At 42.4% G+C, this 17,551-nt stretch overlaps 2 protein-coding genes across 2 annotated transcripts; both read right to left on the bottom strand.

Annotated features, from left to right (window-relative positions):
* Positions 1-473: 473 nt before the first annotated feature.
* On the bottom strand, positions 474-4,077 carry LOC117433632 (peptidase inhibitor 16-like). The gene is made up of 5 exons (XM_034056011.3): positions 3,839-4,077; positions 2,298-2,516; positions 1,718-1,827; positions 1,538-1,626; positions 474-1,013 (listed from the first exon to the last, which is right to left on the bottom strand). Exons 1-5 carry the CDS (start codon positions 3,992-3,994, stop codon positions 733-735), a joined length of 855 nt encoding a protein of 284 aa, XP_033911902.3. The 5' UTR covers positions 3,995-4,077; the 3' UTR covers positions 474-732.
* A 2,728-nt stretch (positions 4,078-6,805) lies between these two features.
* Positions 6,806-17,455, bottom strand: LOC117433626 (bombesin receptor-activated protein C6orf89 homolog). Its single transcript, XM_059004028.1, has 7 exons — positions 16,233-17,455; positions 15,678-15,843; positions 11,314-11,468; positions 10,973-11,124; positions 10,340-10,475; positions 9,458-9,581; positions 6,806-8,521 (listed from the first exon to the last, which is right to left on the bottom strand). The coding sequence occupies exons 1-7, from the start codon at positions 16,419-16,421 to the stop codon at positions 8,439-8,441; spliced, it is 1,005 nt and encodes a 334-aa protein (XP_058860011.1). The 5' UTR covers positions 16,422-17,455; the 3' UTR covers positions 6,806-8,438.
* Positions 17,456-17,551: the final 96 nt, after the last annotated feature.

Below are 17,551 nucleotides of genomic sequence, written 5' to 3'. Positions count from 1 at the left end.
CCCCAACTCCTTCACCCCCATTCTCTGTTAATGTGCTGTAAGTTTAATAATACTCACCTGAGCTTGTTACCTGTACACACTGTGGCTAATCAAGCTTGTATTAAAACCTAGACTGAGTGAAACTGCTATGCAATAGGAGTCTTATTTCCATCCCTACAGTGTGTGTTGCTCCAAAAATCTTTTTCATGCGATTGCCACAGTTGTAACTATTCTTTAAAGCTTTTCCTAATTCAGTGTTTATATATATATAAATATATATATAGTGTTTATATTCAGTGTTATACTTCAGGATATGTTTTTTTTTCTGTTAATAGGATGAGATGATGCTGATGTCATGTACTAGCGTAGGGAACCGTCAAAGACTCTGGGAAGTTACGTTGAGAATAAAGAAGCAAATCTTTTTGCATCCAATAGAGACTCCTTCATAAGTCTGGTAAATTTGATGAGTTATAAAGCTTATTTTTTAAATGTATGAAACAATAACGTTTGTGTCGTTGTCATACTTCCTCTTTATTCATATGTACAAAGGAATATACAATTGCTCTGCAATGTATTACTGTTAACCCAGTATCTGTGTGTCCACTGTTCCAGTTCTGTTCCAATCTGCTGTTTAGAAGGTTTTCATCACAGCTGCAGAACAACAGAGGGGTCTGTTGTAAAGCCATCATCAACAGTGCTAATGGAGGGCTGATTGAGGTTAAAGGAGAGGGGGGAGAGTCCATGCCCTACAGTTTACAGCAGGAACACGGTCAGCAGGATTACAGCCAGGATCCCTTTGGCACACGGCTGGTTCACAGCACCTCGGCCGGCTTCGGACCTCTCTTCCGAAGAGTCTGCATGATTCACCTCTGCCTCCTCGCTGCTGATCTTCTTGTCGCTGTAGGAGGGGGTCCCTGGAGCGGAGCTGCTCTCTAGAGAGCTGTCAGAGTGCGTCTCCCAGCTGGGGCTCGTCCCCGGATCAGCGTCTGTGTGATCTGTGTCGTACCGCACAGTCGTGGAGGTCTGCCCAGCATCTGAAAACAAAGCAGCCTGTTTTTCAAGAGCTGTACCCCGCAATGCAATGTAAAAAAAAAAATGTAAAACTGGGAATGTTGCCAAACTAATAAAATAAATCTAATCAACAGTTCCTGGGTTGTTCGTAATTAGTTTTGTAGCATTCCATTTTGGATTGTGTTAGGAGGTGCCACTCCTACGGAATGCTGTGCAAACCTTGCTACAATCTGGTTTATAATTAAAGTAAACACACATTTCCCAATATATTTCAGCCCTTTTTTGTGCTGCAATAGTTTTGAACCCTCATCATGCTCTCTGTCTTGCATGTTATAATGCTGATAAGACTCCTATTGCAAGACTCCTATTGTTTACCCATTCCGAGTTTTAATACAAGCTTGATTAGCCCCAGTGTACAGGTAACAAGCGCAGGTGCGTCTTATTAAAAGCTCATAGTAAAACCAGGAATGGATCAAACTGCTATGCAATGGGAATCTTATTCCCATCCCTGCACTTTCACTTCTGATGAATCTCCAGCAGGACTTACCACAGAGCTTCTCAACACAGGTGTGGTCTGGGGGGCAGCTTGAGCAGGAGGGTCCCGACACGTACGGTTTCATACCCCGGTAATTGCCTCTAGAAACAGAAGCAGACGGGACAGGGTTTAAATGCAGAACAGTTGGTTCTATTGAGTGAAGATACAGAAGTGCAGCACATCTTCACTCACTTGGGATAGTAATTGCACACCAGGATTGTGAGTCTCTTCTGGTCTATCCCCTCCACTGTCTCACAGAAGTGTTCTCCACACCCAACTCTGTTGCTGTTTGCCCAGACCACCTGAAAAAAAAAACAGTCATTCAATGTAAAATGAGTTTTTAAAAAAAAATTAATTTTCTTAAGTAGGAAAAAAAGAAAACTGGCAATTCAACAGATGTTAGTTTGTTTGTGTGTGTGTTTTATTGTCAGTTTATCACCACACTGTGCAGTTTTATCACTAGGATTATTTTGCAGTCAAGCAATTATTTGCACATACTGTACTGTGTTCTCATGAAGGCTCCTTTAAAAAAGCATAGCAGTTAAATAAAGCATAGTTAAAGTGTTGTAAAGCACTGATAAGTATTGTAAAACCCAGGGAGGTGAGGTAAAGCATATTAAAAAACTGGTCAATGCATAGTATGGGGAAAACACGGGCTCATACAAACACACAGAGTGAACAACACTGATGGAAAGAGACAACAGTCCTTCAAACTGAACGACAGACGTCTCCTGTGATTTCCTCCTGTCTAGGCGGGGTTCGGGTATCTCACCTGGGTGTAGTGGCCACACATTTTCCCAGGCGTGCAGCTGCCTGTGTGGAAGGTATAATCCAGGTGCTCCTCGTACCAGCTCTGCATCACTCGAGTCCCGTTCAGCTGCCCGCTGGTCAGGAACAGGTTCTCCCCCGTCTCCCCCCTGTCAGGGTTGTGGTCCCATATGCAGGCGGTGGCGTACTGAGCAGCCAGCGCCTCCAGCTCCGAGTCCCATTTCTAACACAAGCACACAATGCGCGTTTTCAACATTTCAAATGTGGACGAGTTCACATACGTTTAGAAATGACCACCTAGGTGTGTGTAGCTGAGAATTCTGTCCCCTCTGAAACCAGTATTCTTCACTTACCAACTCATGTTTTTGTCACAGTTGAAGGGGGGCAGATATTACAGTCGCACCTCCCTGGAGGTCATGCTCACTTCAGAAATGCAGCTTTTAGAAAGACGATTGCAAAAACCGATTTTTTAAATAGTTTGCAAGCCAAGTAAACAGGATATCAAACAAGTAAGAATTAGAAATGAAATGTTAGGAAACGTCAGGTGATGTAAAGTAACATTTTAAATGAACCAAAATAAAATAATAAAAATGCTCTGTATATATTGCATGGATCCGTATCATACATTAAGATTCCTGTAGGAGTCAGGTCATAACAGTGCTTGTAAATATATCATGGGCTACATGTCCTTTAAATACCCCACAACTGTTTAAGTTTAGCTGTAGGGATGAGGTGTCGTCTTCCAGTGTTGGGATCTGGTATCACCTTGGCTGGAGCAACACGTTTGTAAATGGATCCGTTCCCCACCCAGCAGTCCCTAGTGTGACTTTCCCAGCAGTTGCATACTGTCAGCACAGACCGCTCTTCTGGCCAGCGAGTGATAACTGAAGCACTTAACTCCAGAAATAATGCAATGCACATGTTCCAGGATCAAATGAAAAAGCTGGTCTGCAATAAGCAAGCGTCCTTTTTGACCTTTTGGTAAGTTTGCTTATCGATTTGTTGTTGCTGATCTGAGGATGCTGTTTAAATAACGTTATTGAGCTCAGCTCCCTTTTCAGCAGAAACATGAGTTTCCAAAGAGTCTCTACTGAGCTTACCATAGTACACAATATATGATTGTGTATATTGAAACGCCAAAAGAACACTTTACACTGAACACTGAGGAAGGTGGGCTGATCAACAGAACAGGAGGTGATTAGGTAGCAGGTAGAAGCAGCAGTTTATATATATATATATATATATATATATATATATATATATATATATATATATATATAATGTTGCCCCCAATGTTCTCCCCAATATGGAATGTCAACAGGTAAAAAGACAAAATAGAATAGCAAGATAAAAAGGTGCAAATACTGTTACAGCATCTAGGAAACCTTTTTTTTTTTTTTGTAAAATTAAAACTACAGAGTACCACAAAAATTGTATATAGAGACAGGGACAAATACATATAAACTTCCCCTAAACTTTTAAAATCCATGTGCAATAGCAACCCCTCTGGAATACATCGACGGGGACACGGCTCCTTTCCCTTACCATGAGCTGCATGTTGGTGGCGCTGGGGCTGACCTGAGAGCGTAGTGCGTTGTGCAGAAGGACAATGCTGCTTTTCTCTTCCTCTGTGAGACCCCAGCAGTGTCCTCCCCAGAGCAGGGCGAGCAGCAGCCCCCGAACCAGCTCTCCACTCTGCATTCTGCCTGTTCACTAACACAGCGGAGAGGCAGGCAGCCTGTTATAAACTGGGAACACCCAGCTCCTGGAGGAAAGCTCTAGCTGCTGTGGCTGCTGTCTCTGCTGCTGTCTTAGAGCACACCAGCACAACTGCAGGGTCACACACACACACACTGACACACGACGTCCTCTCATGCACATCAGTGAATCAGCTCAACCAGATGAATAATCAAAGTGAGAGGTCACAAGTCTTCTTTATTGACAGAACACCAGGGGTTTTATTAATGAAATGTTAAGAAATATCTCTGCTGACTTCATAAGATTGCATTACTCAGCATGAACAAAGTATGACAGGTCTAGACAGCAGCCTTTATCACAGAATACAAGGGAAACCGTTCATCTAGGTGTATTGTAATGGACATGCACGTCTATGTAGTCTTTTAGGGGGTTAGGATTGATTTGGGGGGAAAATATGGATTTAAAGGGTGCTCCGTGCATTGAAAGAAAAGGGTTTTTTTCTCTTTGTTATCGCTTTTCTCTCTGGCTCTGGGAATGGAGTGAGTGGGAGGAGGCTGTTCTCAAAGGGAAATATTGAGGCGCGTATCAACTTGTTTTAATACCAAGAATACTTCCATACTTACTTTGTGACTGGCATAACAGGCACGCTCAAGAATGCTGACTCCTGGTTACAGGGGTTTGCATGTATGCAGGTGGAGGCAGCTGTTGATCTCAGTAATGGACAGCAGCCAGGGGGACTGAGCAGAGCATTAGTTCAGTAAGGCAAGAGTACAGAATCACACACACCCTGCCTGTGAGCTACCTGGGCAAGCTGACTTGGATTTGCTTCGTTGGCCTTGGTTCTATTCTGATGTTACCTACACAGGGACACAAATAAGTCTCCCATTGCATAGCAGTTTGATCCATTCCTGGTTTTACTATGAGTTTAGCCAGACTTACCTGAGCTTGTCACGTATATCCCATGGCTAATCAAGCATGTATTAAAATCTAGAATGGCAGGGCTCCAGACAAACTTTTTGCCTGAGGAGCCAATGACTCCTAGGCCAAGAGAATTGGTCGCCAAATCCAATTGCTTGTTGCCACAATAGGAGCTAGTTGGTTGCTACTATATTCAACTACTTAAAATACAACAACTAAAGCGATATTAAAACAGTAACTTGCTTGTTTATTGCCTCATTCTACTGAGTGGTAAAACAAAGGACTTTTATATTTTCGATATTTTGTAAGCACATTGTCATTTCACGGGGCGGGAGCCCGGGCCATTAGAATAGTTTGTTAGATTGTAGATTGGGTTGGTAGAGGAGAGACCTCTAGAGAAAACATATAAAAGAGGTTGTCTTGCTGTATGAGGAAAGGCGTGGCCTTCAAGACTGCACAGCATCCCTCCAGGATAGAATAGGTAGCGGATGCAAACCTGAATCCCTCGAGGATGGAATAGGTAGCGGATGCAAACCTGAATCACTCGAGGATGGAATAGGTAGCGGATTCAAACCTGAATCCCTCGAGGATGGAATAGGTAGCGGATGCAAACCTGAATCCCTCGAGGATGGAATAGGTAGCGGATGCAAACCTGAATCCCTCGAGGATGGAATAGGTAGCGGATGCAAACCTGAATCCCTCGAGGACGGAATAGGTAGCGGATGCAAACCTGAATCCCTCGAGGACGGAATAGGTAGCGGATGCAAACCTGAATCCCTCGAGGATGGAATAGGTAGCGGATGCAAACCTGAATCCCTCGAGGATGGAATAGGTAGCGGATTCAAACCTGAATCCCTCGAGGATGGAATAGGTAGCGGATTCAAACCTGAATCCCTCGAGAATGGAATAGGTAGCGGATTCAAACCTGAATCCCTCGAGGATGGAATAGGTAGCGGATTCAAACCTGAATCCCTCGAGAATGGAATAGGTAGCGGATTCAAACCTGAATCCCTCGAGGATGGAATAGGTAGCGGATTCAAACCTGAATCCCTCGAGGATGGAATAGGTAGCGGATTCAAACCTGAATCCCTCGAGGATGGAATAGGTAGCGGATGCAAACCTGAATCCCTCGAGGATGGAATAGGTAGCGGATTCAAACCTGAATCCCTCGAGATGGAATAGGTAGCGGATGCAAACCTGAATCCCTCAAGGATGGAATAGGTAGCGGATGCAAACCTGAATCCCTCGAGGATGGAATAGGTAGCGGATGCAAACCTGAATCACTCGAGGATGGAATAGGTATTGGATGCAAACCTGAATCCCTCGAAGATGGAATAGGTAGCGGATGCAAACCTGAATCCCTCTGGAGCCCTGAATGGGTGAATCTGCTACATATGCACAAAGAAAGTAAATAAAAATTAGTTTATGGGGCTTTTGTCAAGTGTGCACAAGAGATTAGTAAGTTAGTGTCAACACCACTATTTTTCAAGCCTTTTATCTTTCATTCTTTCACACTTTATTTTTTTTTATCAGTTTTTCAATGTCATGCTATCCAGGTTTTTTGTGACTCAATTTAGAATGTCGGCTAAGATCCTTTCACATCATGGAACTGAAGGTCAGTGGGTGTGGCCGCTCTCGCCGTTAAGCCAATCGTTTCTTTACACCCAAGATCTTGACAGCGTATGTCAGCGAGCTACCGCCCCCTGGAGGACCAAGGTCAGCCCTGCAATTGTCTGCTCACGCTCACCTGGCCAGTAGGAGCCGCTGTTGCGCTGTGAGGATAAACAGTTCCTGCCAATGCAGTGCGATCCCACATGGGATCCCAAACTTAGAAGGAATTGGAAGATAAACAGCCTCAAATTTCTTTGCTCTACCATCAACCAAATAAAAAAAACATTATTTTAGAGAACAATACGAATTTTATTTATAAACATTATCCAAACCTTTGGAGAAAGAAAAAAAATCACATCCAATCCAAACCAATATTTGTACATACATAATGTATTTTTACCCTTTTTTTTGATTATTCAGATTATTTACACATCCCCCAATACAAATATTTAAAAATGTTTAACCAAACACAAGGATACTGACACTTAACCTGTGGTGTGGGGCTCTACAGGCTAATAGCGAGACCACCCCAAATTCAAGTCCTTAGACACCCTAGTCTTTGGCTGTATGCAATGAGGAATTACAGCAACAATTAAACAGTTGCAATACTTTTTTTTTTTTTTTATAATAATATTAGTAATAATAATCATCATCATTTTGCTGATCTTGCCTGTGGAGAATGCAGGGAGAAATGATTTTGCTGGAAAATGAAATGCCCATGATTGGGTACTACAGCATGTGGTGCTGGCAGTGTATAGTAATGACATGCACACACAGTTAAGCAAGACGGAACGGTAAAGTCCGTGCTCCACATACTTGAATACCACCAGACATGAGGCTTGGTCACTGTTATGCAATAAAACCCACAGAAAATAAATTATATTTCTACAGGAAACAAGATAATGCGTTCCATGTGTGCTGGAAGCCAGCGAGAAGCAGCTGGGACCCCCAGAGGACACCGGGGCGCCGGGAGGAGAGGGGCTGAGCTCACTGGGAACAGGTGCAGGGTCCCACCCTCCTATGCTGTGTGGTGATGTCATGACAGCTGGGGCGCGGAACACTCCACAGCACAGACAGACCCGCCCTTCAAACTGCACAGGCCTTTACCCTTCAGAGAGATTCGAGTGATGGGAGCATCTGAGTGATCTGTAAACCTTTCACTCATGTGCATACTGACCTGAACAGTATCGGATACACACAAGAGCCAAAAAGTAATAAAAAAGAATATTTAGAATGAAAAAAACAAAGCAAGACAAAACAAAAGCAGCCTTGTGTGAAACCGGTAGTAGTGTTTCTTTTATTCTATTTACTCTCTGTGTGAAGACAGACCTGCTAATTGACCCAACCCTCATTCAAACCCTGATTCAGTAATGCTTCTTATTAGCACATTAGATCAGTTACTGCACAGGACTGACCCAGGAATACAAACACAGGACCTTTCCAATAAGTATGGGTTCAGCGTGCCATGTCCAGCGTTATTGCTATTGTAGAGATTCGATAAGGCCCTTGAGCAAGCCATTCCTTAAACTGTCTGCTGCTAATTCAAAACAGATGTACATTTAAATGCAGGGCTTTTTTTTTCAAAAACACAGCACAAAACACAGCAGTGGTGAGCTTCCACAAAACAAGTTCACTGCGGTTCTCATTGACAGACTGACATACAGATTTGGAGAGAGTTTCATTGGTCACGTCTGTTGTTTACAAGATGCTTCATGCATTTTGGCCAGCGTTGGTGACATCAGGCAGCTGGGTGTTCAGACATTGTTTAGTGCAGGGGGTCCAATCACAGTCCTGGAGGGCCTGGTTTAGTGGGTGGAGTCCTAGTCAGACAGGCAGACAGACAGACTGACGTTGCTGTTTCGCTGCAGGAGCTGGCTGGCATCCGCTTATCTTTCCACAGACTGCTTGCAGGGGCTGATCAGAAAGCAAAGCCGTCACAAACGATGCTCTGTCCCCGGCCTGGAAACAGGTCCATCTGCCAGAACTTGGAATCGGCATAGACTGTGGAGAGATAAGAGGGAGCGGCTAGAAGCACAGAACTGAAAGACTACGGGACACACATCATTATTACTACAGACCATAAAGTACTTCTCACTGGCTTCACACTGACAGCGATTCTTGTCATCTGATTTTGCACGTAAAAGCGTCAACTGACCAAAAAAAAAAAAAAAAACATATCCATACCATTAAGTCTTGCGTTAAGTTGAAACAGCTTGGTCTTTAAAATAATAAAAACATCTGGAAGAATTGCTGGTATTTATTAAAGTATTGGATTTCGATTGTTTTGAAACAGTTCTTCAGGGTCCCACCCGTCTGACTGTTCTTATTCAAAAGGGACCCAAATCACTGTGCTACCCTGAAATGTGTTTGGAAAGCGACTCCAATTCAGAACATGTGTCGAAGTGTGCATCCCAGCGTCACTGGAATGAGCAGCAATACTGGACCAGGTGTAAAAAACCCACCATCACTGCAGACACAAATGATTAAAATGATTCATCAATGCTATGATCTTGTGAAGCACCTCTTGACTGTCCTTGGCACTGACACTTAGTGGGGTTCCTGCAGGCTGTTGCTTAGGGACTCCACAATGTTTTGTGTTACACAGGGATGCCAAACTCCTGTCGCAGTTCCTGTATGAGCGAACCAATGAACTGCATCCCAACAATAGGTCACTTGGACAGCTGCATGGGTGTGGCCATGTGAAAAACAATGATCTAGTTATTAGCAATGTGACTTCTTGTTTCTGCATTTAACACAAACACCCTCTCCAGAAGAAAAACACACAACTGCTTTTACTTTTTTTGTTAGGTAATGTTTGTTTTGTGTTTTGATGAGGGCAGGGACGCAGCGATGTCATGGTTCACTGTTGAGCCAGCCGCTGCTTCTGTTAAATTAACAGTAAGAAGATTCACAAGAGCAGCCACAGCCTGAGCTCACCCATGTCCCCTGGTTCCAGCCACACGTTGAAGGAGCTGCACTGCCCTCGGCACTCCGCGAGCGGGAGGATTCTCAGCGAAGGCTGCCCGCTCCCCACCACCAGCCATCTGTACACCTGCTGGGCCTGCAGACAAACCACCACTGAACATAACTGAGTACAATACAAAACACAATGGGAAGACTTCCCATATTCAGCAGGGTTAGAAGTTTTAGGGTAGCGCTATTTCCACTGGCCACTGTGTATTAATAATCACAAGACTTTCTTCACGATGTACAGTATTCAAATCGAGGGGCGTGTGTATCGTGATACAGGACCCAAAGGAACACACTTGTAGCCCAACCACAAAGTTCTTGAATGATGAATAAAGGCGATTAACAGCTGGAATGGATACACACTCTCCCTCTCTCATTTGAGTTTTGTCTTTTAACAAAACAGCATCATTAATGATCACTCAATCTTATTACTCATCATAGTACCCTATCAGGACCATCACATGTACGGTGATGCATGCTGTACCATGACCTGTGATACATATTGCGCCTTCACTGTATTACTACACCCCTACTGTTTAGTAGTCTTCAAAACATGCAAAGTTTCCCTTATAAAAGCTTACCCCGGTAAATTTTGGATTGTATTTTTACAGTTTTCCCCCCATGCTTTTTTCATGGTTATACTATTAATTTACCATAATTTGCCATGTTTTTAACACACCTTACTGTACCTCAATGTTTTCCCTGTACTTTAATACACTTTGCTGTGTGTTTACTATGGGAAACGTGTATTAGAGTTGGCTGCTCAGCCTTTCACCTTCAGACTCCTGGCAGTGTTCACTTTAACTTTATCTTCATCAGAGATCCTCCCTGTGACACCACGCTCCTTACCTTGCTCTGCAGCCCCTGGCTGTCTGTCACCAGGCAGCGCTTCAGAGAGACCCCCTCCCTGTCCAGGACTCTCTGCAGCTCCGCACTGGGGAACAGCCCCTGCAGCACCTCCTGACGGCTCACCAGCTGGGGCTTCCTGAGGGGGAAGACAAAGAAATCATCAGCATCATTAACCAGCTCTCCAGGAGTCAACAAGGAGATGGATCACGTGAGCATCCACTGCCCCCTGGGAGACGGACTGAAGAGGGATGAGGAAGGAGATTGCAGGGCCACCTTGCAAACAAGCTGAACCGTGTACGTGTAACAGAGGTTTCGTCTTGTTAAAGCAATCTATTACACAATGATAAATAAATGACAACTAATTACCTGTGTGTCAGTCTAAGGTAAATGTATTGCACTGCACCATTTCAAGTGTATATGCACTTAAAGCTTGAGGAGTCCTGTAGGGAGGCTTGCTTTCAGCACACCTTTAAATGATGATCAGTGAGCTGCTGGTAAAGCACAGTACGCCTAATGTGGACACAGTTAGTTGCTTGTGGACATAAGGTCTCCACATTAAGAGTGGTACACTGTACACTAGCGTGGAGGCAGTGTCTGCTCAAGCTGAACTAGAGCCCACTCTTCTCTTTTTACCACAGCAGTATGAAGTCGGAGGGCTCCTTTGGGAATTCCTGCGCCAGGACGATCAGGTTTTCCTGCTCCCTGATGAAAAGGTCCATGAACTCCTGCTGCCTGGAGTACAGCTGCTCCAGGTCTGCATAGGACAGGGTTAAGGACTGGCCCCCCTAAAAGAAAAACAGCACGGTTTGCCATTTACTCAAAATGCTTGTCATTACATTTATTTAAGTTTCTTTTGGTATTTCTACATGTGGCACTATTGTCGTGTTACAGCGGTTTCCAGTTACTGATGAAAGACCTCATGTAATCGCCTTGTGTTGTGTTGCTCTTTGATCCTGAAGCCCCGCTGCAGTTACCTCAATTACTACGGGCTGCACTCCCTGAAGTATGCAGTCTGGGAAGCCCTGACCCTTCCACACCTCCAGCACAGCCGACACCGAGGCACATTCGGAGCAGTTCACTGCAGCTCCAGAGTGCCCCTTCTTATGGGATCTCCACCACTCGTGGAACCCTGAAAAAGGCAGAACAGCATTAATCTGCATGGCACTCCGGAATCCTCAAGCCCCTAACACTCCAACAGGTCATCAAGCATTTTTCAAACACTCTACTTGTGTGTTTTTTTTTTAAAATTATTTTGGTTTGTTTTCTGTTAAGAGGGATTTTATCACTTTACTGGGTTACGGTAAGAAATTATATCATTATTAAAAGCTGCAGTTGTGGTATAATGAAGCTTGACATTGCTGTTTGGGGTTGTGTGGGCAAGTCCAAAATAATGATTATGTGAATTCAAGTAGATCTTATGTATGTGTGCCTATTTTATGGTAACAAGAACATAGAGCGTGCCTTAGTTAAGGATCATTATATTTGGGGGGGGGGTTTGGGTCAGGTGTGAAAACAACGACACTCAGGCTCGGGTCGGGTTCGGATTGGCTGAGGTCGGGTCCGGTTCAAGCTTTAAAATTAGGCCCGAACAGGCCAAAAAGAAGGCCCCTCACCCTGCACGCTCAGGATCAAGGAACATCACGACCTGCCCCAGTGCCAAATCGACCCCAGTCGGGATTCACACTCATGACCTTTACAAAAACAACGTGCAGATGACGTCTCTCTCTTATCCAAACACTGCTTCCTCACAGCAGCAGATAGGCCAGCTGGGTTCGGAGGTGGAGCTGAGGCAGCTGCACGGTCCCTCACAGCGTAAGAATTTGTCTGTTTATTTCTGAATATATTTCACCAGGACATCCCTACTGAGATGAAACATCTAGTTTCTATTTATTTAATAAGAGTGTCCGAGTACGCATCACAGAAATCAACGACTGCACAATGCAATGAGTCCAACAACCCAATCATTATATAAATCAGACGTGAGACCCATCGATCAGAGAGCCATAGCAGCTCCAGGTTTTAATTAGACCCTTGAGTTTCAGACGCACTGTGCTGCATTCGGTTCATAAACCAATGCTTGTAGTGAAACCTGGATTTGTTATGCAAAGTGGGGTTTATTTCAATGCCAGTAAACTAGGCTGGAGTTGTGCAATATCAGACACACACTAACAGGGTCAGGAAGGAGTCATAAATATAGAATTGCAGATTTATGCAACTCAGACAAAAGATGGATTAGGAAGTTTCATTCTGAATGAGTGAAACCTTATCAGCACCATCTGAGAGCAAACCACAGGATACAATGCAACCCTTAAACACAGTTTGAAACATACTTTTGTCCAGGCATGAATAAACCACAACTAGAAACAAATCTAATAAAAGGTCAACCTAATAAAGACCAGCCTATCCTAAAAGAAACATGAAATATGTCATTGTATATGTAGCTATCACAGGGATGGAAATAAGACCGCCTTTGCATAGCAGTTGGATCCAATCCTGGTTTTACTAGGAGTTTATTAAGACACACCTTAAAACCTGGAATGGGTGAAACTGCTATGCAACAGGAGTCTTATTTCCATCCCTGTATCACACACTAAACCAAGCCAGCTATAACAACAATTGCAAAACACCCCCACACCCTTTAGAATTACAATGTTTAAATAAATAAAGATCAGACAGCCTGTCCTCTAACAGCCCTGGCATCTGGAGTAAAGTCCAAGCAAAACAAAGGGGAGTTATGAAACATATTAAAGTGATTCAGCTTGTGGAAATCACAAGAACTGTTGAAAAGTGAAGAATTGGTGCAGAACTGATCCGCGGCTGCAGGCGTAGGGGAGAGAGGGAACGAAAGCCAGACGTGGAAGATCAGCAGTAGAGACACGAGCTGGACAAAACAATTCAAACAAACAATAAGCTGTTCTCTTTTAGAGTTACACTGAAAATACGTTAATGATAGATAGACAGATAGATAGATAGATAGATAGATAGATAGATAGATAGATAGATAGATAGATAGATAGATAGATATAGTCAAAAGTTTACATACCCCAATGGAAATTTATAATTTCTAGAAATTTCTCGAAAGCAAAGAATATCCTATTCCTAATCAACATTAATGATTTAGATTCTGGTATAGTAAGCAAACTTGTTAAATTTGCAGACGACATAAAAATAGGAGGAGTGGCAACCACTGTTGCAGCAGCAAAGGTCATTCAAAATGATCTAGACAGCATTCAGAACTGGGCAGACACATGGCAAATGAGAAAAGTGTAAGGTACTGCACGCAGGCAATACAAATGTGCACTATGAATATCATATGGGAGAAACTGAAATTGAAGAAGGAATCTATGAAAAAGACCTAGTTTATGTTGACTCAGAAATGTCTTCATCTAGACAATGTGGGGAAGCTATAAAAAAGACCAACAGGATATATTGTGAAAAGTGTTGAATTTAAATCAAGGGAAGTAATGTTAAAACTTTACAATGCATTAGTAAGACGTCATCTAGAATAATGTGTTCAGTTCTGGTCACCTCGTTACAAAAAGGATATTGCTGCTCTAGAAAGAGTGCAAAGAAGAGCGACCAGAATTATCCCGGCTTTAAAAGGCATGTCGTATGCAAATAGGCTATAAAAGAATTGAATCTATTCAGTCCGAGATTGACTGCCAAAGATATTCAAAGTGAATTGGCTGCAAGTGGGACTGAGGTTTCCATTTCAACCGTAGGTCTTGCATTTTAAGTACTGCAAGGTGAAGGTCTCAATGGTCGCAGGCCAAGGAAAAAGCCACTCTTAGGAAAACATCACACGGACACTCGCTTAAAGTTTGCAAAATGGCATTTGAATGATGGATATGAGTTCTGCTCAAAGGTTTTGTGGAGTGGTGAAACAAAAATCGAGCTATGTGGTCACGCTGATAGTCGTTACGTTTGCAGAAAGTCTGGTGAGGCGTACAAACAAAAGGACACCACACCTACTGTCAAGCATGGAGGTGGTAATATCCTTCTATGGGGCTGTTTTTCCTCTAATGGCACAGGAAATTTAGTTCCAATACATGATAAAATGGATTCCATAGCAGACCAATAGATATTGGCCAATCATCTGAAACCCTCCACTACAAAACTTTTAAAGTGTAACTGGACATTCCAACACAACAACGATCCAAAGCACACACCAAAATCTACTTCAGAATGGTTAAAGAAGAATAAAATGAAGGTTCTGGAATGGCCTAGTCAAAGTCCCGGTCTAAATCTGATTGAGAATCTTTGGTATTGTGCACAAGAGAAGTCCTTGGAATTTGAATGAACTGGAACAATTTTGCGTTGAAGAATAGTCAAAAATCACTAAAGAATCATGTCAAAAGCTCATTGACAAATATCCTAATCGTTTAAAAGAGGTTATTATTGCTAAAGGTGCCTCAACTAGCTATTACTTTAATTTTCCTTGTCAGGGTATGAATACTTTTGAATTAGCATTTTTGGAGTTTTGCAAAATAAATAATTGTAGACATCTATTTTTTCCTCATCCACAAAAGCAAAACTTTTGCTACAAAAGATTTTTCCTAGAATTATTTGTTTTAGAGAAATTTCTAGAAATTATAAATTTCCATTCGGGTATGTAAACTTTTGACTACAACTGTATATATATTTTGTATGTATCCATATCGATGCTGCGGTGGATTTTATGCGAGCGCATTTGTTAAATGGAAACGTCCCGTTGTATCATATCTATCCTAAAAAATCCCCTGAGAAACAGGAAGCATCACAGTGCAGCACAACAACACATGTTCTAAGTACTAAATAAGTTAGCAAGCAAGATCCAGAGGAACTAAATCAACGGTTCTATGTATTTTACAACAAAAAGGAATATTCAAATTCCAGAAAGCAAATGATTACTTAAATCCTGAAGGTACGACACAGTGCAGAACAATTCAGGGAAAATGGAAATGATCATTCAAATCCATTCCCCTGGGTACCAGTTAACACGTGTTTAACTAATAACACAGCCTTTCATTTCTACAGCTGATACGAATCTTTAGCAGACTACAGATCATAAAGACAAGACTGCAGGACACAGAGAGACTGCCAAATTGGACTTACGCATTTCAAATGACTAGCAAAGTGTTTTTAGCAAGCCAAAGGTTTAGCAGCACAGCAATTCAAATGTAATTCTGAGGTAAGAATGCCCTATTTATAGGGTGACCATATGACTCCAGGTTCTCCAGTTTTTGAACCCACAGTGCCTTCAGGATTTTTTTTTATCTGTGTCTTGTCTTTCAGAAGTGCAGAACTACAAATTCCACAGTGCATTGCGGTCCCTGTGAAAGCAGAGTTAACTATGTACCTTCGAGGTTGTACTTCTTGGCAATGGGCAGAGACAGGAGGCGCACGTGGCTGATGGGAGAGGACCAGTTGTGAGCATGACCCACAGGAAACCTGTACTGTGGAAAGCTAAGAGGGTAGGTGAACGCCAGCACTGCCACCAAGAGGAATCCCAGTGCAATTACAAGCTGCATGAAGGGGAAAGGAAAGACAACAGTGAAAACATGCAGCTCCTATAGGTCCTGGAAAAAAATCACATTGTGCTCCAACACCTCAACTGAAACATACACCTTGGGGCTCCTGGGAGGGGTTAGCCCCTTGTTAATGAAGTCACCCACAATCTAGAACAGTTTGGTGAATAACGAACTTGTGTTTCATTAGTAAATGCTGACTCTGTACAGTATTACACATTTCAAATGTAACACTTGCGATTTCAGTTCAGCATTTCATATTGTTTGCTAGAAGTAATACAATGGTACATTAACATGATGGTAAGAATCCAGAGATTCAACATGTATCGTCGTTTACCCCTTCCTTAATGCTTCCCATCTATTTACAGCACAGTATATAATCTGACCTTGCACGCTGCCAGCAGGATGGGGAATTGGGGCGGCTCTCGCCTGGGCTCATTCGTTTCCAGCACCTGCTTTATGAACTTCTCGATCTCCCTCTCCGACATTCCATATCGATACCCGGATCGCCTCAGGATATCGACACTTTCAGACAGCTTCTCATAGATGCATGGCTCGCTCGGTGCCAGTCCCATTGTTTATATACGTTTACGATGTGAAGTTTCAGTCAGTTCTGAGGCGTTTCTCTTGTTACAGGATCAGTGGTTTTACCCTCTGAGCTAAGTCCACTATGGTTTTCAAAACGCTTTGTAAAGGTTAACAGCCAAAATAAGAATCGTCTGTGTCTCTTCATCTTTATTTTTTTCTTTACATTTTTTACTACTTACTTACTAGCAGGGCGGTCCAATGAATGTTGCGCGAGTAATTTGTCATTTCAGCTCTCGGTATAGGGAAGTTAATATTTGTCATACATTACGTAGATGTTTAAGGTACTTCCTTATATACAATTATAAAATGTTTAGAAAGCTGCCGTAGCTTGTGCAAGCACATTCACGATTATTAAACTCATCTTATTTGCCGTAGCTATCTTACCGATCTCCATGAGATTTTTCTGCTTTAGTTATTTTTTTTCTAATACAAAAAAAAAAAAAAAACACACACACACACACAAACTTTACATCTTTGTTTAAAATCCTGTCTCCTTACTGACTGGCAAAACTTCTACAGTTCTGACAAAATTATTCTTAAAAAACTAAATATTATTGCATACACTTACAGTAAACTGAGGTATATGCACCGGTGTAAAGTTTCGCAATCAAGGTCAGTATTCAGGTTTAGTTAATGAATATGATAGCAGAACTCCTGGTTTTATAGGGATACGCTGTTCATAAGACGTATGCAAAAACAAAACAACATTCTGTGATTGCTATTCGTATAGCTTCACCAATACAGTTTAATAGTCTAATTTTCACCAGCTCGCATCTACGCTGTCAAACTCAAAGCTCTCGTCAGCCCTTCCTGCTTTACAGTATAAACATCCAGTCTGGGATACGCCATCAGCAGATTCGTTAAAAAAAAGAGCACAATTTAATTTACAGACATACATTTTAATTTTCTATTATTAAAAATAGGATTAGCTTTCATTTTATGCTAATCTATTTACTCCCTATGTTCTACTATTGAAAATAGTTCCTTGAAATGTTTAGTAAACATTGGTGAGGTATGACACAGGCCCGGTTTTTGGGATGGAACCGCATAACAGTCTCGCATTTTGATTGGTCCATGTCTGTCACATTAATACTTCGTCACACGAGTGGAAAAGCGT

The sequence above is a fragment of the Acipenser ruthenus genome, chromosome 29, assembly GCF_902713425.1.
Source record: "Acipenser ruthenus chromosome 29, fAciRut3.2 maternal haplotype, whole genome shotgun sequence".
NCBI lineage: Eukaryota > Metazoa > Chordata > Actinopteri > Acipenseriformes > Acipenseridae > Acipenser > Acipenser ruthenus.
Note: the sequence above shows the minus strand (reverse complement) of the source record. Positions and strands in the feature narration are given on the sequence as shown.

Bases quoted from the DNA above. Each gene is read 5' to 3' on its own strand.
- LOC117433626 (XM_059004028.1), bottom strand. From the start codon at position 16,421: ATGGGACTGGCACCGAGCGAGCCATGCATCTATGAGAAGCTGTCTGAA. The intron at 11,469-15,677 runs GTACATAGTTAA...TGCCTTTTTCAG, and splicing joins CAAGAAGTACAACCTCGAAG to GGTTCCACGAGTGGTGGAGA. The intron at 11,125-11,313 runs GTAACTGCAGCG...TTTTTCTTTTAG, and splicing joins TGCAGCCCGTAGTAATTGAG to GGGGGCCAGTCCTTAACCCT.
- LOC117433632 (XM_034056011.3), bottom strand. From the start codon at position 3,994: ATGCAGAGTGGAGAGCTGGTTCGGGGGCTGCTGCTCGCCCTGCTCTGG. The intron at 1,828-2,297 runs GTGAGATACCCG...TTTTTTTTTCAG, and splicing joins TGTGTGGCCACTACACCCAG to GTGGTCTGGGCAAACAGCAA. The intron at 1,627-1,717 runs GTGAGTGAAGAT...TTCTGTTTCTAG, and splicing joins GTGTGCAATTACTATCCCAA to AGGCAATTACCGGGGTATGA.